Source organism: Miniopterus schreibersii, assembly GCF_964146895.1.
Source record: "Miniopterus schreibersii genome assembly, chromosome: 5".
NCBI classification, from domain to species: Eukaryota; Metazoa; Chordata; class Mammalia; order Chiroptera; family Miniopteridae; genus Miniopterus; species Miniopterus schreibersii.
The window spans coordinates 78,349,594-78,372,682 of record NC_138106.1 but is presented as its reverse complement, the minus strand read 5'-3'; the positions used below and the strand labels follow the sequence as shown (position 1 = coordinate 78,372,682).

General features: G+C 35.4%; 1 protein-coding gene across 12 annotated transcripts in view; it reads left to right on the top strand.

Moving 5' to 3' along the window:
- ROBO2 (roundabout guidance receptor 2) overlaps positions 1 to 23,089 on the top strand; it is a 556,155-nt gene that overhangs the window by 490,554 nt on the left and 42,512 nt on the right. For 7 of the 12 annotated variants that reach the window (XM_081138222.1, XM_081138229.1, XM_081138221.1 and 4 more), the window contains 4 exons: positions 6,711 to 6,893; positions 15,085 to 15,127; positions 16,548 to 16,675; positions 22,179 to 22,460. In XM_081138222.1, coding sequence (XP_080994348.1) covers positions 6,711 to 6,893; positions 15,085 to 15,127; positions 16,548 to 16,675; positions 22,179 to 22,460 — 636 coding nt within the window. Of the gene's footprint in view, positions 1 to 6,710; positions 6,894 to 15,084; positions 15,128 to 16,547; positions 16,676 to 22,178; positions 22,461 to 22,885; positions 23,012 to 23,089 lie in introns of all 12 variants that reach the window. The other 5 variants (XM_081138230.1, XM_081138226.1, XM_081138224.1 and 2 more) reach the window with 1 other exon arrangement.

The window sequence follows — 23,089 nt, the reverse complement described above, 5'->3', positions numbered from 1 at the left end:
TTTTGTTACTCTGTTTTAAGTGAATGCATTTTAGGATTGTTATATCTTATTAATAAACTTGCCCTTTATCATTACGAAATGCCTTACTCATTTACTACTAAGATTTTTGTCCTGAAATTTACTTTATCTGATATTAGTATTGCCCATCATCTTATAAGTCTTTAGTCTGTTTTGATTTTGGTAAATAGATTTTTCCATCCTTTTATTTCTGTTTAATAGTTTTTTCCATTCTTTTATTTCTGTTTCTTTGTATTTAATGTTTATTTTTATTTTTAAAGATATATATTGTTAGCTCTTGCTTTTTTACCCAGTATGACAATCTTTGCCTTTTAATTGGCCTGTTTAGACTGTTATCTTTAATTCAATTCATTCCATGTGTTTAGGCTTAATACTATTATCTCACTATTTATTTCCTATCTAGCTTTGTTCCTATTTATCTAATTTCCTGATTTCTTTTGGATGAACTAAAAAACTTTCTGTATTATATTTTGTGTCTATTATTGGATTATTAAATATACCTCTTTTTTCAATGGTTACTCTAGGATTTGCTTATAATATAAGGATCTTAGAAAATATTTCATTTTTCTTTTTGCTATTGTTATGCCTTTTACTTATATACATGTAATATATGCTAATGTACAACTAAAGAATTCTTATTGGGTGTGATTTAAATTGCCTCCAAATAGAAAGCTATGAAATTGGTAAGATTAACCTTATTTATTTCCCTTTACTCATAGTCCTGCCCTTTGTTTCATATATTTTGCCTAAGTTTCTATTTGTGTATGGTGGAGTTGCATGTCCATACTTGTTATTTCTTCATGGGCAGAAATGGAAGTATCCAGTGAATTATTTATTTCATATGATACACTTTTCTGTTCTAGAATTTCCATTTGTTATCTTTTACTTTTTTCACTCTCCTCTGAAATTTCCCCTTATGTTTATTTATTAGGACTCTGTTCATTTAAGTTCATGAACATATTGGAGTAGCTGCTTTGAAATTCTTGTCCCCTCGTTTCAACATCTGAATCACCTAAAGGTCTATTTCTACTGATTTCTTTTTCTCTTGATCTCGGGTCTTCTTTTTCTCATATTTTGTTATTATTTTGCTTATTTTTTATACCTAGTAATTTTTTTTACTGTACACTAGACATTACAGATGACATACTATAAAATTTTGTGAACTTCTGAAGAGTGTTGATTTTGTTCTAGAGGCAGTTATGTGACTAGCTTGTGCTGGCTTGTTTTTTTACATTTTGTTAGTATGGAGCTGTTTATCTTTCGACCTTATTCTTAAGGCAAAAGCTCAGTTTGATCTCTAGTTCTAAGGCATGGCCCACTTGAGGTTTCAGTGAAAAGCCTAATATGTCTGTCTAGTCCCTCTAAATTGATGAAATGAAAGCTTCAAACATAATCTTCCGTGCAGTGAACAGAAGCTGAAAATGTGTGCTCAGCCTTTTCAGTGTTCTAGCTTTTGGTTCTCACCAGACCCTTGGAGTCTTCTTTCTGCATGGACAGTGTAGAGTTCTCCCCGGGACTGAGGGGGGATTTATGTACAGGTATTGGAATGTCATTCTCCTGTGGCCTCCTCTTTCACATGGTTTCTCTTTTACTTTTCAGTCACTCTGGAAGTTTTTAACTTTATCCTCTGACATATCACATCAGTAAGATGGAGGTTTTTAGCTTGGGTTCTACCTGCCCAGCCCTGCATGGATTGAGATCTCCCAGGGAGAAAAAGAGCCTCGTAAATGCAGATTTCTCCTAGTGTGCTTCCCTTCTTTCAAGAGACAATAGCTTCAGTTCTCTGTGCTTTTATTTGCTTGTCAGAATCTTTAACTTTTTAAAAATATTATTCCAAGAGTTTACATATTTTAAAAACACTGTCTAGTGTTTGATGCAAGTGAATGTGCCAGTCCATTGTTTTCTGTGTGTTTTCTGAAATGATGCACACAGAATATACTGCTCATTTCTGGAAGTTTCTTATTACAAAGTATTTATTGTATCTGAAGGGATTTAACATTCAGTTGTAATGGTGAATTTCTTTTAGATTTTCCAAGCTCCTTTCTTATATATAATAAAAGCATTAAAGAGAAAAAGTTATAGTATTAACTTTCCTTTAAATTGCCTTTCCTTTCTTAATTAGTCATACAGACTGAATTAATTTCTTAACCTGAGGGAAACCTACAATCTTTCTCTTCTGAGATTTTTAAAAATAAATTGGACTAAGAAAGAAATACAGGTACACCCAAAAGGATTTAAATGACATATGTATTCCATTTATAGTATTTAGAAATTAGTCATTAATTTTTCACTTAAAAAAAATATATATGAGACATATTTAAAAAGATGTGGTTTTCTATGAAAGCTCCGAGATAACTAAACAAAGCTTGTTTTTTAAATTTTTTTACTGTCTCTCTAGCATATATATAAAATAGATTGAATATAATTTTTAACTGAAGATAAGAAAGATTGCCAAGTACCTATATTTTCCATTTTTACTTTATTTTTCTATAATTTTCAATTATAAACATAATTTTCAAGCATGGGAAATATCTGTTGTTGTTTTATAGTGACCACCTCTTTGCTCCCCAATATTTGGGTGATTTATTACACTGGGAGGCAAATAAATAAATGTAAGAATACCATTTTACCAAGCTTATGTCATGACAGTTAAGAAACAATTGTATAGCAACTTAAGGTAATAAAGTAAATTTAGATTATTTTATTTAGTTAGTTATTTATTTTTAAAATATATCTTTATTGATTTCAGAGAGAGGAAAGGAGAGGGAGAGAGAGAGAGAGAGAAACATCAATGATGAGAGAGTCGTTGATTGTCTGCCTTCTGCACGCCCCCTGCTGGGAATGGAGCTCGCAACCCGGGCATGTGCCCTGACGGAATCAAACCCCAATCGCCTGGATCCTAGGTTGACGCTCAACCGCTGAGCCACTCCTGGCCAGGCTAGATTATTTTAAATTGAATGGAAAGTTTTGCTTGACTCCTGCATTATTTTAAAAAGATAATGAATACCTTTTAATTTATAGTTTAGTGTATCATGCAAAGGTTTTCAAATCTTTCTATGAAATAAAAATAATCTCCCAAATAATAGTTTTATCTCTGATTGAAGCAGATAGAATGTGTAATATTCAAATTGTAATAATACAAAATAGACTATTGTACCACTTGAACACACAGACACTCACATACACAGCAAGCAAAATTCAACCTGGAAAAGGCTATTTGTCCCCAAGAGATTTATTTCTTTTTAATAATTACTGTTGTACTGAAGAAGCCCTTAATTGTTTCTTTCATTACTGCTGCATATCTACCTTAATATCTTATCTGATAACCTTATCTACACAACTGTTATTCCTGACTCAGTGACGTCTAATCTCCTTTTCTGTTTCAATTTACGCTTTCCCTGTTGTCTCTTCAGTACTGGAAACAGCACTGCAAGTGACTCGAGCTCTACCTCATTTCCCTTTCCTTAATTAAATCATGTATTGGCATTTGATGTAATTTATAGCTGATAAAGTTAGATTTGTCTTATGCCAGACCATGTACTGTTTCATCTATTCTTTTTCAGTTTAGTTTTCATTCCAGAAAGTTCCATTAAGAGACCATTAATTAAAATGTTGTGTAAACATAATAAACTGCCTTACACAGGCTTAAAAGTAAAATTGTTCATTTGTCCATAGCTTTCACTGGTAAGACAACTTTTACACCAGAGTGTCCGTAGTTCTATACCCTTGCGCTTACAGACACACAAATGCTATCAAATGCATTTACGTATGGAAGCATCAGACAGTAAGCCATGTAACAAACTGACATGGACTTAAAACGCTTAGTAATTTCCCTTACTAACATAGCTATTATTTCTTGAGACACTTGGCCATTTCACGCTTACCTTACATAGTGGATAATATATGGAACAGCTGCAAACTTTCATAGTAATAGGTACGATTGAATCTGATGTGTCTAATTAATTTTTAGTGAAACAAATTAGTTTTGTTCTTCATTACTCTGCAATGGGAGGAAGACATTATATTTCATTATATTTTTTGTCTGCAAGAACAATGGAGCATTACAGGTCACACACAACAACCTTGTCTATGCTCTGATTAGTCCAACTGACAACACTGTTTCAAAAATATCAGCAGCATAAGAGATAGTCATGCACTCAGGGTAACATAAATATTGCACTATATCAAATATGATAAAAAAGATCTTACAGATCTTTTACAAAAAATGGAAGAGAAATTTTATTTTCTCTTTGTTCTATGAGGTATTTGTTTTCTTTTTAGTAATTAGTAGTAGCTAAAAAAAATCACCAGATATTTCTATGTCTCATATTGTAAATATGAGCTCATTTTAAATACTTTTTTGACTATGTTTATGTGTATAATAATTAAAGGCAGATAGATTGGGAAGGTTTACTACATAAATGAATCTGGATTTTAAATTTGAAATTAAACTCAAAAGACATTTCAGAAATGAAATATAAGTATAAGAAATGTTAGCAGCTATAACAAAGAAGCTTGCATGCTGATTGGCTTAACAAAAGACCAGTCTAAAATGGGTTAGCACAATGGAAGATGGGGTTTCTACTCTATACAGTTATTCAGGAAACTTTAGTCTTTCCAGTCAGTGGCTTTACCAAGTGCCCTCCAAGTGTCCTCACAGCATAGGGATCAAGTCTAGAGGTCATATGCATCACTTGTGTCCCATGTACCATTGGCCAGTACTCAGTCACTTTGTTGCACTCAACTATAAGGCGGTCTGGGATATGCAGGCTAATTTTCTCCCCTGGAAGAAAAGAGAAACTGCAGTAAACCATCACCTGTGGTTTGCAGGACTCCCATGTCTACACAATTTACAACTTACATCCCTGTAGCTAACTGAGTGGCTCTTAAAATAACCCTTAACCTTAAATGAGCCATAATTTTGAGTCACAAAATACTGTGTTCCTATTAACCTCTTTACCTGCATCATCTCAAGCAACCCTCCCAAATAGACTGCACTGTTGCCCACTAACAAAATCTGGCACTCAAGAAATTTAAGTGCCCTGCATAAGCTTTACTGCTTATTTAGCTAGTAAGGGGCAGAGACGGTATTCGAATGTGGAACCTCAAAGTCCACACTCTTTCTAATATAGTTCAGTGTCATGATAACTAAAACAACAACATTTACACAGTCCTTCAGTGAGATATGCTGAAATTTGCCATTTGTATTTGGATTATAATTTATTTTTAAATAGTCTTTAATTAGCCACTAATGATGTATAATATTGACATTAGAATCGGGCTCCGCAACCACAAACAGAGCTATTATGAATGTTCATGTACAAGTCTTTATGTGAAACATTTGCTTCCAAGTTGTGGTATTTATATATCACAGGTGCTATACCTCTCAGTAATAAAAGGAGATGAACTACACACAGCAACATAGATGAATCTCAAAATAATTATTCTGAATGAAATTATTCAGACAAAACAGAATACACACTGTATAACTCCATCTACATAAAAATCTAGGAAATAAAGATAATCTAGAGTGACAGATCATTGTTTGCCTGGGAGTGAGCATGGAGGGGCTGAAGGGAGGGATATTAAACGGGCAGGAGGAAACTTTGGGGATCAAAGGATATAATCATCTCTTGATGGTAGTAATGGTTTTAGGCCTGTGTGCGTATGTCAAAGCTATTACATTATTACTCTGTAGATGTCAGTCTATTGTGTATCATGTATCAATAAAGCTATTAAAATAAAACCTTACCAAAAAAAGAAAAGAAATCACTTAATTCTCTGTCTAAATTTCTTAATCTGTTAAATAAACACCTACATCTTTGCTCTTCTGTGATATTATGATTTCATGAGTTTTAGGCCTATTTAAAAACGTGGATTAAGATTTTTTAAAATATTTATAAGAGGTCTAAATTATCAAAAACATGACTACTTCTAGAATAATCTTAGTCTAGGTTTAAATGTACATTTTAATTATGTAGTCCTTAAAATTAAATTTAAAATTGTCCTTTGAGTTCAACTTACAAGTGGATTTTCACATTAGTTTCAAACACTTTAAGATAATATACAAGTTTTATCTTTTTATGACATTTTAATTATAGATAATAATATGTGTGAAAGAGTGTTTGCATAATTGTCATTGTTTTATGCATTAGTTTTAATACATTCCTGAAAATTAAACGGTTTGATCAAAATAAATTCCTTGGTACAATATTAAGGATAGTATTAAGCTACATAATTTTGAGTTATGAACATTTGATTTTAGGCAGTGCTGTAGAGGAAAGACAATTTGCAAATACCCTGTGCTGAATGTTACAGCTGCATTTTTTTATTTTAATGACGCTACATTAAAACACGCTTTACCTAACTGAAGAAAAGTTGCTGTTATGTCAACCCCTAAAAATTGTTTCCGTACACATTTATAAGAAGGTAAATCAAGAAGCAGTTCTGAATCTATTCATAATAGCAAGTCAGACATAAGAGAGCAATGTTCTTAGTCACATTTTAAACTCATAATTTTATTCTTCTTCTGTAGCTTATATGCTTATCAATATTTGTGACAGGTTCAGGATGCAACCAATATTACTTGCTTTCAAAGGAATTTTCTAATTTTCTATGCCTTTGGAGCACCACGTGCATTGATGTGTTTATTTTTGTATTAATGTTTACTAAAACTATTGTTTCTTCCATAGGTGGACGTAATGAAGTTGTCATTACTGAAAACAACAACAGCATAACTGAGCAAATCACTGATGTGGTGAAACAACCAGCCTTTATAGCTGGTATTGGTGGTGCCTGCTGGGTAATTCTGATGGGTTTCAGCATCTGGTTGTATTGGCGAAGAAAGAAGAGAAAGGGGCTCAGTAATTATGCTGGTAAGAGACTATTTCCAGCTAAGAAAACCTCTTATCTTTAGGAATGTGTTGAAATGACAGAGAAGGAGTGGAGTGGAATGGAATACCAGGAGAGTGAATGAATGCATCTTTTTGGCTTGTTTTAAACATCTGTTCTCTAAAATGCAATTATAAACGACATGCTTTAATGCATTGCTCTTCAGCATATCACATTATGACCATAAGGCAATCTTTTTGCTTGAATTTCCAATGAAGCATAACAAGAGTGCGCACTGATAAATGCTTAACCGTTTTTCTCAACAAGTTCTTCAAAACACAGAAGCTGTGCATCTATGAATCCACTGTTTGAGAGGCATATATAGGCAAGAGCATTAGTAAAATGCTCAGGAAAAAGGGGGAAATTTGAAATATATCATCAGGTATTTTAAGATGCAGATTACAGTAGGAAATGAGCCAGATGGAAAATAAAAACAAGCAAAAAGTCTCACCAGAATTAATAAGATTGATGGTACATGAATTGAGGATTTCCTAGTCACTTAAACAGATGTCTATTTCAAGGTGACCAGTCAGCATTTTAGAAGGAAGAAAAAAGAGAAAGGAGAGAAGCAGCAGAAGAAAAACATGGCCCTAGATTTTCTACCTGTCTGCAAAAGATGTTTTATTTTAGAATCCAAAGAGGTCAACGTTGTGGCCTTTAAAATACTTGTGAGAGAGAGAGAGAGAGAGTTATCAAGTCAGTGATTACAGCAATGAACTCAGTACTAAGCTTATTCAATAGCAATTTTAATTGCAATTCATTTTAAACATTTTTTCTAACAACAATCCAAAAAATAAATTCTTACAGTACTTTATACTTTCTAGAGTTTGCAAGCAAACAATTTTAACTTCACATTGTCCTACAAACTCTAGAATTTTTTGAGACACTTCATTCAATCTTCTATAACCTGGGTAAGAAGCATAAACATCTTCACAACTGATTTTGACAGAGGTTTCAGTGCTTGATAAGCTTACAAGCTGCTGTAGCTTGTGGAGGCTTCTAAACTGCGGAGAATGTCTAAATAGCGCAAAATGGAAAAAATAGCACTAATTGTCAGGTTTGTTATTTGACAGCATTTAAACATCATCATTTGATTATAACGTTATGGCTCATGTCCGTACCTTATGAAAATAAAGTCTGTTCATTACTGCCTAGAATAAATTTCCAGGATTAGAGAATGTATTTCAGTGTATCCATTGGATTGAGGTTTCCACGCTTTGTGATCCACTGTCATCCTGTCATTCTTATTGTTATTGGTTGCTGACCCATTCTTTTTTATATTTTAATTTTTTTTATTTTAATTTTTTTAATTTTTGTTCAAAATATTACAGATGTCCTTTTTTCTCCCCAATAACCCATTCTACCCCATCCCACCCCCTCCCCAGTTCTTCTCCCCACCATTGTCCATGTCCTTGGGTTGTGCATAGATGCATATAAATTCTTTGGTTACTCTCTCGCCCTCCACCCACCCACCCACCCTCCTCCATCCCTCTGAGATCCCTCAGTCTGATCCATGCTTCCATGTTATTGAATCTGTTCTGTTCATCAGTTTAGTAAATTCTTTAGATTCCACATGTAAGTGAGATCATGTGATGTTTGTCTTTCTCTGACTGGCTTATTTTGCTTAGCATAATCCTCTCCAGGTCCTTCATGCTGCCCCAAAGGGTACAAGACCCTTCCTCTTTACAGCTGCGTAGTATTCCATGGTGTGAATGTCCCGCACCTTTTTTATCCACTCAGCTACTGATGGGCACTTGGGCTGTTTCCAGATCTTAGCTATTGTAAACTGTGCTGCTATGAACATAGGGGCGCATATATCCTTTCTCATTAGTGTTTCAGGATTCTTAGGATATATTCCTAGAAGTGGGATCACTGGGTCAAAAGGCAGCTCCATTTTTAATCTTTTGAGGAACCTCCATACTGTTTTCCATAGTGGCTGCCCCAGTCTGCATTCCCACCAGCAGTGCACTAGGTTCCCCTTTCTCCACACCCTCCCAGCACATGTCGTTTGTTGATGGAGCCTTTCTGACAGGTGTGAAGTGATACCTCATTGTGGTTGTAATTTGCATCTCTCTGATGGTTAGTGACTCTGAGCATTCTTCCTTCTGTCCTGCCATCGGAGTGCTGTGTCACTCCAGCAGTGAGAATTCTTCCCAGAAAGGGATGCCAGCGGCGACTGCTGAGCGTCAGTCTTGAACCTTGCTGATGCTCTAATGTTCCTTCTTGATTTGCAGTGCAGTCCTCTGCCTTCATTCCTCGAAGGTTCTATCAACCCATTTGTTTAATCACTCATCATGTTACATTTTATCTCTATGACATATTCATATAAGTCTTATAAAACATAAGGAGGAACAGATTTAATTCAAGGACTATGTTGTGTTCATCCCTTGGCTTGGCTTTAGTGAAAGTAATAAAATATTGACTATACCAACCACTTTGGGACAAAGTTCTAAGATATCCACATTTGCAGTGTTGCAGTTTTACTCTTCGTACTTAATTCACTCGCTCCTAATAAATAACACAGCTCTAATAATTAGTAGGTTTGTAATTAGTAAAATTAGATCAGACAGACATATTTCCTTCTTTTTCCTTTTTTTTTAGCAACAGATTTTTGGATGATTTTTTTTTTTTTTTTTTTTGCAAAACCTATGTATTTAATTGGAAAATGTCTGCTGGTCTTTGAGCTTGACAAGAATAGCCCATTTCCCATTATCATTTCTTATAGTGATTGATATCCGTCTGCTTGTAGAAGAACTGCTAACTCAGAAGGTGTATGCCCTTCAAAGATTTTGGAGTAAGGCCAAGCCAGAGAGCAGCCTTTCAAAACCTTTATACTTAATTGATAGATGGCTGGCTCTCAGAATGGATTCACCTTCAACTAGTAATTTGCCTTCCAGCAACTGCTGTTCCTTTCTTGTAGTTGAGAAGCAAATGAAAATTGAAACCACAGGTACCTAGCATTGCCTATCTGACTTGATGATATTTTCTACACATTTCCCTCCAGAAATATCCTTTCCTCCACCTGTTAACATTTTCATATTCTTGTCCTAACACAGTGTGGAGAATATGGGGATTTTAAATAGGAATGATTAATAGAGTATATATTTTTCATGAGTTTAAATTTCTGATAGTCCATGCCTGAGCTAATGATCCATTTTAAGAGCACAGAGATTTCACACAGGGCTCTTTTTCTCTGAAGCGTGTTACAAAAATTATATTGAATAAACTCTGTTTGTATTGGTTCTGTTTATATTTTGGTTTTCATAAAAGTTTCTCTGGGAATCATAAATTTTACAAGAAGAAAATGAGATTTTGCTTGCCAGATGAAAAGCCTAACATTTCTACTTTTCCACTACACGCAGTAATGTCTATACAATCTCACAACTATTGTTGATTCATAATAACAAAATAATTTTTTTCCAAATAAAAAACATTTTGGGTAATTATTTGAATTAATTTATAATATACTTCATTTATTTCAAGCCCCAAGTGTGATGTTGGATTATACTTAAATATCTGATGTGTTACTTATATTAAGAAACACGTATTTTAACGAAGCTTGACTGATCTAAGTAGAAATGTGCAGCAAGTAAAATTTGACTTCAGCACTCCCCTTTTCTTGCTCCATTCCGAGTCTCAACCATCAGAGATAGAACAGGGAAGATTTTAACTAATGGGAAGACATATAAATACTTTTCCGGTTGGAAATTCTTACCCTCGCAGAGTGTTTTCCACTCACCCTTTCTAGGCAAAAACTTACCCATTGACTGTCATTGTGGCTTTTCTTTGAATCTCTATCATGTGAAAAATTGTATTTGAATATGTAGAAGGGAAGGAAAGAAAACCTACCACTCAGTATTGATATTTTCTTATATGTCAGATTTAACCCATTTATCATAGAACACTAGTAGATTAGCACTTTATTGTAAAAACAACTATCAAGAATCAAATGCACACTTATACCTTTAAATGACCTGAGAGGAGGATTTGGCTGACCATGTTTTGCTTCTTTACTTAGTAGAAATTAGAGATTTCCCCAGGGCAGTGTGACACACTAAGTTTCTATTCATGTTTTTCCCCTTTACCCTTTATTTAAATTCTTCAGAAACAAACACACACCACAGGTTTGCAAGTGGCACAGAGAAGAACATCTAAATTTAAAAAGGCGTCCTCAGATCTCATATTCTACATGAAATCATTTTAGATTTTTCCACAGCAACATGCAGTGTTATTTATCTTAATCTCCACTGAGCACTAACAGTCTTCCTGACACTGCAGGTGGCATTCTTGACTGCTAGAATAATTTACCACCTAAGCTGTGATAGGGTGAAATAAAATTGTGAAGAAATTTGGGCATAAAATACAGAAAACATTAGGTGATTTTTGAATCTAGAGTTAATGTTTGATCATATGTAAATAAAACAGTGTTTGTAAATAGAAAAATGAACAACATAAATTTGAATAAAATTTATGGCTTTCATGAGGTCTCTGTATAATTATATATATAATATATGAAACATACATTCATATGTTTTATATATCAATATTATAATCCATTTGAGGGTTACAAGACTCTTCGAATTTACGTTGTTCACTTTTCTAATCACAATTTTAAAGCATTATACTTTTAATGAAAGTAAAAATATTTTTACTTTTAAAGAGGCGACTTTATTTTATGACTATTACTTCTGAAGATAACAGATTTTATGAAACTCAACAAGTGTCAACAATTTAATGAGTGAGCAAATTATGAAACGTTAAACAGTTCAAGCATAGCTTTCAGAACTGTTGCTGAAATATAAATTATTTGACAAAACTATCCAAGGACCCTGAAAGATTGGATGGAATTTTTATACTCTGATTATCTGGGCAGAGTTAATGCTTATTAAGAGAGGATTAATCTACATTCATATTTGAGAAATAGCTTATCAGGAACGGGAATGAGGCTTGGCTGGCAACATTAAAGTTTCCATTTGGAGCAGGAAAATGTGGCCTACAGGAGATAGGCGCTCTCAAAGCTTCCTTACCTCAAAATGTCAATTTACTACACAGTCACATTTCCCTCCCCCTTCACTTCTAGCAGGCACGAGATTGGGATTAGTCCTGTCAGATGATAGTACAGGTACTTTGTGTATGATATAAACTTGCAAAGTCTCTTTGCCATATATCCTTTATAAGTATTGCAATAAATTCAAAATATTTAATGCAATTCTAAAACATTTAAGATTGTGGTGTCCATAGAACTTTTTAGAAACCTTAGTGTTATTTAGTTAGTTTCAGCTGAAAACTCCTAATACATGGCCCCCTGCAAGTTCTTAATTTTAGGTGCTAGCAGAAACTCCTGATAAAGATTCACACTTATTTCAAATTTATGACTGATAAGCACAAAATTACTGCACTGTATCAAAATCATGACTAGGATGAGAGTGTTCCATCACCTACACTCTCCTCACCCCTTTTATTTTCAGCTTCAAGGTGGTTCCACATCTCTTTGAAATGGTAGCGACCTCAAAACAGCTTTCAGTTGGCTGCAGCATTTACTTTTATGTTTCTTTCTCTTTACATGTACATGGAAAAAATGTTGATCAAACACCAAATGATTTCCATTTTAGGAGTTCTAGTTGTTCCTCCTTATTTCTAGTCTGCGTTTAATCTCACGGTCTGATAGAATTCAGTTACTTTTCATTTGATAGACAAAATAGAACAAATCTACAAGTTTTGGAGCATGAAAGGTATGAAAGGAACATTGCAAAGGTGCCTTCTTTCTTTCCTTGCTTTAAGACAACTTAGCAATTTTATTCGGATAAGAGTCTTTTCTTTTTTGTCATAGAAATATACAGAAAGGAAGATTCTCGTGTATCCTAAATGCTGTCTAAAGGTCATTCTGAGTTAGTCATGTATTTATACCACGTACAGTGTATTTTTGCTTTGTGTAGTTGGTATGCAGAGATACGTGTTATGATGATTAGTATATACAAGTTAAGCGCAACTCAATTTTTGTGCCTCTTCAGTTGTCCCCTTTTCTCTAACGTCATTTATTGCTCTGCCACTCACAGAGACTTTGGGTGGGGAAAAAAGAGCATCTAAGTTAGGGAGAAATACTTAGCTTCTCCCCCCATCTCCTAACATCACATGTTAAGGTGCAGTCCACCAGTGCCTGCTTATTTGCATATGCACAATGACGTTCACTTGTCATTAAAACAATGACAGTAAAACAATCACTTGATAGTCCATTAGAAACCATAGAGCTAGAAAGTCACATCAGATGGAAAACTAATTAGCTGTACTGTTTTCACATTTTGTTGGGTTTTATTTCCCTAATCGGGCCTTTATTTAATACCTGCATGCTCAGTTTTTTCATTAATTGTTTCAGATTAATTCTTTCTTTGTTGTTAAATGCAGTTACTCAAGGGCCCAATGTGTGGCGGGCACACTGCAGATTCCTGACTCCCAGCACTTATGTGAGCCATCAGAAAGCAGAGTAGCAATCAGTATTGCTTGATTTTTTTCTAAGGAGGGTTATCTCCATAGCGCATCCTGGGCAGATACAAAGGTTATGCGAGGTTTGTTTTATAATGCTCTTGAGACGTTACCTCAAAAATTAATAGGGCGGTATACTTCAGGTGCCAGCAGGTGCCCCTGAAAGCACTGCCTCAGGCACTAGTGCCCAGGAGGGTTCTGATGGACCCTTGGAATATGGTCCTATCACCTCAGGACCTCATGAGACAGATGTCATTAGACTAACTTAGGCAAAGTACTTGGGAACTGTTTTTGGAAATTTATAAACTTATAGAGTGATCACATTTGATAGTGGAAATTTGAGGAACTGATTAATTATGGAGAGATTCTTCAAATTCAAAAGTATATACTATGTGTATACTTTAAGTAACAATAGGTTCTCAGTTTATTAAAAATATGAATCAATTAATAAATTTTCATTTACTTTTATCTTTACTCACTAAGTACAAAATAAATCAATATCTTCCAAAAATAGGATATGTTGGGTTCTCACATCTGAAATAGTACTTTTTCCCTTCATTCCCAGTGTTTGGTTTAGCTGGTCCATACTAATTTGGGGCATAATTTCAATTTTGTTGTCCATAAATTTCTAAATACCAGTTTTTTTGCCTGATTTTCCAGTTAAGTCATTTGATCCAAAGTAATATGAAATTATTTGTAGTCTTTATCCCACTAATCATGTATATTCACATTTCCCTGCAAAAATATTAAGTAATATTGACTATAATTTGCTACCCAGACCCTCTCTGTAGAATGCAACTTAATACCTTTCTCAGATTTGATATATTTTGAATTTCAAAAATATATTTGACTGAAAAGTTTTCGAACAAGTGATGATGGACCAGAACTGATATTTATATTCTTTGGCTAATCCTTGAAACCCACTTTCATGATGTTAGCTGTTGAATGGAATCTAGTGACTGCAGGGAGTGGCTGCTCCAGCTGTGGTTCTACTGGATGCTTGTTGGTGTTGGTAACAAGTTCAACAGTTTTATAAAGAACTCTAGTTTTGTAATCATTACGTACAATTGGAATATATTCAGTATCAATTATTTGAAAATTTTATTTTAGTGAGAATTGGAGAATGAAACAAAGCACTGAGTATGCTGTTCTCTATTAAATACAGTTCATGTCTGTTGTAACTATAGCTGTTCAATTCAGTGCTTATCAGTGCCCCTAAAAGAACCTGTGATGATGAGGAATATGCTGTCAGAATCTGTCACCTGTATCACTGGAAGGATGACATTACCTATTTGAATGATCTTGTTTCAATTTGTATTATTTGCATTTTGTGTATTTCTTCTAATAAGACACCCATATATTAAAAGACATGATTTCATAATTCTTTGTTACTAGTTGTCAATTTTTTAATGCCACTATATATGCCAATTTTAACATTGATTACCTTCAACATCCAAATACAGATCGCCCCTTTGACTGAACCATACAATTGGCCTGAAGAAATTTAAATGCCTTATTAAAGTTGGCTTTGCCCTGAGCCAAATCATTTCTTTTTACTCTCTGTACAATTATGTTAATTATATTTTGTTAAAGTTCCCAGAGGGCTCAGCTCTAAACTAAAGGCCGATATGTAGTTGTTATTAATAGTAATTAATATTGACTACTTGTGTGTGTGTGTGTGTCTTTTTTTTACAGTTACATTTCAAAGAGGAGATGGAGGACTAATGAGCAATGGAAGGTATGCTAAGGAGATTCTTTTTCTGTTATTACTATTTGTAATCAGGAGAGGGAGACTCTATAGTAAGAGGCTTTATTGTAATAAACGATCACTTACGAGTCTGAGAATCCTAGGAGGAATTAAATGATCTATCTGTGGTGCACTTCAGAGGAATCGAGCCCAGATGTTTCATATCTCCCAGATGCCCCTGAAGAAATTAGTAGTAAATATCACAAGGAATGTGTTCATTTGTTAGCAGGATGTTTATTGCATTAATTAGACATTAGCAAATGAAGTTGCTGTTGTTTAAGACTCCTTATTGGCTCTCACTAAATTGCTGTGAGTGAACAATTACACATAATCGATCACAGAGTAAATGATTCATGGATGATGAATATGCGGTAGATTGATAGGACTGGATTCCACAACTTTGGATACTCAATTGAAATTGATAAAAGCTGATAACAAACCCATATATCGTCATCTATTTTCCCTTTGCCAATATGGAGATTGTAATTAGGCTCTGGTAATAACTTCCAATCTCCCATTTAATCAATATTTTTGCAAAAAGAAATTAGGTCTAATGAGAACTAGTGGATGTAGCAAGAAAGCAGTTGGATCTTCTTATTGCAGTTTCCATAGAAACTTGTGTTTCTCTTAGGGATTGTACCAGAACGGTCTATGAAAAAAAGTACAAAGATTATAGATGCTGTTATTTCTTTGTAAATAATTTAATAATCTATAAAGGAATTAGAATCCCCATCTTTAATATTAAATATGTGAATTCTTTATTAACTATGATGCAAAGAAAGTTTTCCTCATGGGCTCTATGCACACACTAGATAAGATCACAGCAGATCTTTTATTACCTTAAAAGAAAACTATAATATACCCCTAATACTTTGCAGTTTAGAAAACCTGGAAATGTGCTATTGATGGAACAGTATAAATACTGTTCATTAATTTTCTTCAAGTTCTTTGCCCTAAATCAAGCATGAGGGCTCATAACAAGGGTTACGGCTTCCAGGGGACAGATAAATATGGGGGTTGTAGAATCCAAGCAATAGCCCAAAGTCCTGGAAATGGCTGATACTGAGCAGTCGCTCTGAGCAATTGTTCCCTTGAGGTGCCAATTTATCATCAAACCTTGTTTTGGGATCCTGCTACGTTACTGATTCCCACCAGTTTCAGGGCAGATGACCAAATTCATTTGGATGTCAGCAGAACGCCAGGCAGGGTTCTTCTGCTTCCATTGACAGGATTAGCCTATATTACAACCTAAAGAACTGCTGAAGTTCCTGAATTCTAGAGAGCCTACAAATTTTAATTTTAAGTGAATTAAAATCTTAAATTCTTAAAGTCAGTTTAGTGCATGAGACAGGTATCCAAGTCTTTCGTCACTGAGCTCCACGGGTTGATTTCCTTTTAATTTCTGTTTTAGCCGACCAGGTCTTCTAAATGCTGGGGACCCCAATTATCCATGGCTTGCTGATTCGTGGCCAGCCACAAGCTTGCCAGTCAACAATAGCAATAGTGGCCCAAATGAGATTGGGAATTTTGGGCGTGGAGGTAAGTTACATTTTTCAAAATTTTTTTATTTGTTTTCTTGGCTTTCCTAGATTTTATTAAAAGGGTATACTGAAGAGTATTTTTCGTAGTTAAAATTAGTGAAGCACATGTATTAACAGCACAGGGCATTGGCTGAATATTTTATTATAAAACCATTGTACTGTATTACTGTGAGTAAAACTAAGCTTTTAAGGAACTCATTATTAACCGAGAAGATAAATATTCATAATATATTTTTTAAGACTACTAGTACAAGATTATTAAAATCAGGAAACATGCAGCTAAACAGGGTTTATGATTTTAATCTAGTCATTTCACTTCTCTGACCATCATATATTTCTTGAGCATGTCTTGTGTACCTGGCATTATGGCAGACAGTAAAAATATAGTATCAATAGAAAGAGAAATGGCCTTTATGCTCATATAATATATCACATAATGAGTGTACACTTAAATTTAACATATTGAGAGAGAACTTTCCTGTAGTTCTGCAATTGATAACTGGTACCCTAAATAAAAAACAAGAAGGTGCTGAATAGCTGACATGCTGAAGTGCCCAACATTTGGTGCCAGGGTTCTTTCTATAAGTCTTTATAAGGAGACAGAATTGAACCTACCATAAATATTCCCCCCTTTCCCCCCTCCATCTTTCCATCTAGTCAATAGTAGAGCAGTGGGTTTAGAAGAAGACATGACTAGAGAAGTCTTAGGTCCTAGTGTTTAGGTTGGCACATGTATATGAGATTTCCATTGGCAGAAGATTGTGAAGCCAGTAAAGGGACTTGAGCTGTGTTCCCAATACCCCACAGGAAAGACCTGCCCATTGGAAGTAAGACAGTTCTGTGAATGGTGTGTTACTTCAGTTAATATCTGAAGGAGAATTGGGAATTAGTCAAAAGTGTGAAAAAAAAGTGTGTGGAGAATAAACTCTCATAATTTAAGGTTCAGATATAAGAGAGAGATTGATTTATTTGAGAAATAAATAAATTTCCTAATGACTTGAGTATAAAGAGCAAGACAGCAAAGGTGGTAAAAACCACAGAGGGACAGACAAGGGTGCTTCCTAAGCCACACAGAGACTTTAAACTTTCTGCAAAGGGTGATCAGAAGCCATACATAGATTTTTTTAAAAAATATATATATCTTTATTGATTTCAAAGAGAGGAAAGGAGAGGGAGAGAGAGAAACATCAATGATGAGTCATTGATCGAGCCCGCAACCCGGGCATGTGCCCTGACCGGGAATCGAACCCAGATCACGTGGATCCTAGGTCGACGCTCAACCTCTGAGCCACGCCCAGCCGGGCGCCATACATAGATTTTTAAGAGGAGAATGCTAGGCTCCAAGTGCTCCAACCTGTTGCTGGGTAAAGAATGGAGCTACAGTGAAAATTTAGGTGATTAATTAGGAAGTTAGTGCTATAATCCAAGAAACTCTAACTGAATCCACTGTAGGATTTCTATACTTCTAGGTATAATTACTGCAGGAGACCCAGGGCTTGGTTCAACTGTTCCAAGTCTATTATAAGCCTCAGTTGTGGATTTCACATCTATGAGTATATAAAGATATTGATGTAAAGGAATGTTCATGGATCCTGGCCTTTTTTTCTTTATGAATGGAATACCAGTAGTTGTTTGAATATAATTAAAGCAGTATTTCAAATAATAGAGTTACTAAGTAGTGTATAAGAATGCATTTTGTCAATACCAACTATAAGAAGGTAAACTCCCTCCCATTCTCCAAATAAAATACAGAAAATAACTATCCCTGCTTCTTAAGTGCGGTAATGAAGATTAAATGGGTGAATATATATATATAAATAAATACACACACACACACACACACACACATGGATTTAGCCCAAAGCCTGATGTACAATCAGTGGTCAAAATGCATCATTGGATAAATGAAATAATAGAGAGTGAGTTGTAAGACCCCTCGGCTTTGGGCTTACCCTCTACAAGTCTATGCACTGTTCAGGATTCTCATATGTCCAGGGCCTCTGAAAGTGGCTGCTTTCCCTAGGTGACCAGATTCTGGGCACTGCACTCTAGGTTATCACTCCACATGGGTAAGTTCTGTACCTGAGTATTTTCTCACCAGGAAGGCAGAACATGCCCCCTTGACCTACCCAAACTGACTGTGTCAAAAGAAATCATGTTCCCAAAGCTTTTTAATCAGTCAAGAAATAGCTGCCTCTTACTTTTGTGTTTGTATGGAAATAACACACCACTCTATTTTTAGATCAAGGAATGAATACCTTTCTAGCAGGCTACATTAACATCTAAAATTTCTCTAATTTAGCCAAAGGGTTCATTGATGGGTTTTCAAGATTTTTCTTCTATTCCCACCTCATTTCCATGACAAGAAATATTTCACAGATGAACATCAAGGCCAAGACAAAGTTTCTGCAGGGTTTGCTGTATCTATTTCCAATGTAATAGGCGTTTTAGACATTTACTGTGTACCAGAAATAGTGTTAGGAATTTTTGTACATTTTTTTCATTTTCTTTTCACAATAAATATTTGACCTAGATAATCATATTTCATTTTTAAAGGTCAAAAAGTTAAGGTTCTCAAGATGACTAATCTGGGATCTGGGTGCAGAATGCAGGCCTGCCGGATTAGATAGCCAACATTCTCTTCCCTACGCTGCTCTGCAGTTCTAAAGGCAGAGTTCACACATGTGATAATAGTACAACCATATTTACTGAGAAGAATAATCATGTATATGACATTTTCCCTTTAAAATGTAAATGGTATTTTGAAGGATAAAGCTTCTAATTGTCACATAACTTATGTGACAATAACTTATGTGACAATTAGAAGCTTTATCCTTCAAAATATCATGTACATTACATTTAAACATGTTGTTGGTCCTTTCCCAAGGATACTTTTTCATTGATTTTTAGAGAGTGGAAGGGAGGCAGGGAGAGGGAGAGAAAGAGAGAGAGAAACACCGATGTGAGAGAGACACATCAATTGGTTGCCTCCCACACCCACCCCAACTGTGACCAGGGATTGAACCTGCAACCCAGGTATATGCCCTGGATCAGGAATCAAACCCAAGACCTTTTGGTGCTCAGGCCAACACTCTAATTACTGAGCTTACCAGACAGGCCAGACATAAATCTTTTATGTTTCTGTCCTCAAGTAACTTATGATACAGTGAAGGAGACAGGCATTTATTTATACATGTAATTATCCCAGGCCAAAAAAATAAATTCATGTTTAACCAAGACATTAAAAAACTACAGAATAATTCATGAGTGATTCTAACTGGACAAAAGGGTTTTTATAATTCATAGGTTTCATACTCAAATGTTAATAAGCACCAGTCAGCCAACCTAAAGCACTAAGGATGGGTAGGTGTGGCCTGTGTGAAATGGCAAATGGGAAGCCTGCCTAAGAAGGCAGCACCTATTCAGGCCCCGGTTGCTGGGAAGAAGTTTGGCCCAGACTCCGAAGCATCTAATATTAGAGGATGCTCCCCCATACACACAGATTCATGCATATGCTTCCAATATTTCAATGTTAGGATATAATTCTTTTTTTTTGAAAAATGTAAGAATGATCAAATAATGAAGGAACTATGCAGCCCCAAAAATCAATATAGAAAGATTTAAACTTGAAGGCTGACTAATTTCATACAGCAGAGAGAGAGAATTTAAAGCCATAGCTTTAGCTGTTGCAGAATAACATTATGCAGGATTAGATTCTTGGATGATATTTTTTTCCATTTTTAAACATTTGAACACACAACTACTTCAAGAGCTTCTTGTTGAACTGGCTCACAGTTTAAATCTCAAAGCTTTGGAGAACCTCAAGTTCAAGGTGTTGGGAAGTTGGGCCCCATGCTAGTCAATATTCATCAGGGAAAAACATTGTGGAAGAGGCAGAAACTGAAAATTTCCCCAGATTGAAGGTTTTATTTCCATAATGTTGATATGTTATTAAATATTAAAAGTTTTGAGAATAAAAATGATAGCAACACTTGAGAATGAAATATGCTGCTTCATCATCAAATAGTCGCATTAGTTTATAACTAAAAACAAGAAGGGCAAGAAAGTAGTTGTGAAATTCTGAAAGTACAAAACGATTGTACCTGCTTATACAACTTGGTGAAATATTATAAATTTGAATATGCATAACAATCTCACTGATAGACATTTAAAATATTTACTTCAATAAGTAAAACAAGTTGGAATTCCAGACTTCAAAACCTTCAGAAAGACCTAAATTATACACTGTACAAAGCACATTATAAATGTCTTCTGTTGTAAAGAAAACAAATTCTAGCTTTTGTAAACTGTGAAAACAAAATAAATGTTTTTATAAGAATTATTATTTCAAGCACTGTTGGCTATCATCGAAAAGTTTTAGAATATTTTGACTAAGTTCCTACTTAAACTTCCTCCTTGTGATGATAAATTGGTTTTGGTACTAAGATAATTTGGCTTATTACTTAATGTTGCAGTTCTGTAACTAGTGAAAATTTCCTGTAATGAAGAAATCAAGTTGGTTGATGACCTCAAATTCTATGAAGTGTGGTTTTTAGAATACAGATTATTAAGAAACATATTGTAATTAGATTAACTTTTAACTCAGCAAGATTAAAAATAGTGTTATTTAGCGATTTTTTTATTTTTATTTTTATTGGTTTCAGGAGAGAGGTGACAGTTCTAAATTATAAAGCACCCCATAAAAATAATTCAACACAACAAAATAATAAATGATAAGTGGACGAATAGGTACTCGGTGTGGTTCCTAAAGTTTAATGTTACTCTTGTTGCATTACAACTTGAGACTATATAATCCTCCACTTCTAAGAGTTGGTAGCATAAATTAAACTCTGATCGCTCAGGTTGCTTTCTATATAGGTAAATCCTGCTGTGTTGTGAAAATGACTTACTCATGAAAATTTTCTTTTGTTATCCAAGAAAAAAAAATGTTGCTACCCTAAGTTATACTCCATTTCTGAACTTGTGAAATCAAATCGGATAAACAGCAAATTGAAACTTCAGAAAAATGGACCTCATAGTTTGATAGTATAATTTGGGGGAATTTTTTTTTTGCATCTATTGAGCACTTGTATTATATGTCCTTTGGGATAAAGTGGGAAAATATGTCTTCATCATCATTTATACATTCACACTTATCATTGCTTCTGAAAAGAGTTAAGAATTGCATTAGTTCTAAAACAGAGTGAACAGCTGAAAGCATTTTTCAGTAGTAAAATATCCAAACTTCTCATTCGTAGTTGAAGGTGGGGGAGGGGTGTGATGAGCAGTGGGATGTGAAGGACGAGCGGCGGGCCTGCCTGTCACCGGGGCTGAGAGCTTGGCGAAGGCTGTACATCATCTATCCTTCATTGGCTCATGAAACCCATCTCGGCTGAGATGCAAACGTGCAGGATGACACATAGATTTTTCATCTTCAGTCCTGATACTTCTGGGCTCCCTGTGCATCATTAAATTGTTTCATTTTTCTGCGTTCACCACAGATGTGCTGCCGCCGGTTCCAGGCCAAGGGGATAAAACGGCAACGATGCTCTCAGATGGAGCCATTTATAGCAGCATTGACTTCACGACCAAAACCTCTTACAACAGCTCCAGCCAAATAACACAGGCTACCCCATATGCCACGACACAGATCCTGCATTCCAACAGCATCCATGAATTGGCTGTCGACCTGCCTGATCCCCAGTGGAAAAGCTCGATTCAGCAAAAAACAGATCTGATGGGATTTGGTTACTCTCTGCCTGATCAGAACAAAGGTAACAATGGTGAGTCAGGTTCTTATTTCCTGAGGATTCCTTTTCGTATCATTTGTGCATGAGATAGAAATTAGTATTTGTCGTTCAGTTTAGTGACTCATCACCAGGTTCACTATCTAAACTAAAAGCATATATCGGCATGTATTCAGCACCTTGCGGTTTCTTCCACCACCACTGCCACCACCACCACCACCGCCACCGTCACCACCGCCGTTGCTCCTACCAAACGCCAACGCCAGCCTTTTTCATCCCTTCAGCTCTTTTTCGATACAGTGATCGGTAATCCATCTCAGCTTCCATGAGGCAGGACAGACACGCATTCCCCCACTGTCCTCCCACATCTGCTTCTGAGTTGCTAACTGCATGTTCTGCATGGGCCTGTGCTGTGGACTAATCACATGCTGCCACTGTGACCTCTGCCCTTTAACCCTTAGCCGTACTTTACATCCCTGACTACCGATTGGCTGAGGGACTGTCTAATAGAATGCCACACAACCAGTCTCAGGATTTCAGCACCACCAGCTCTCACAACAGCTCAGAGCGGAGTGGCAGTCTCTCAGGTTGGTCTCATCACAGTAAGGAGAAATATTTGTTTGTCACCAGCATATGACCTGTGTTCCTAACAGCCACGAGGAAAA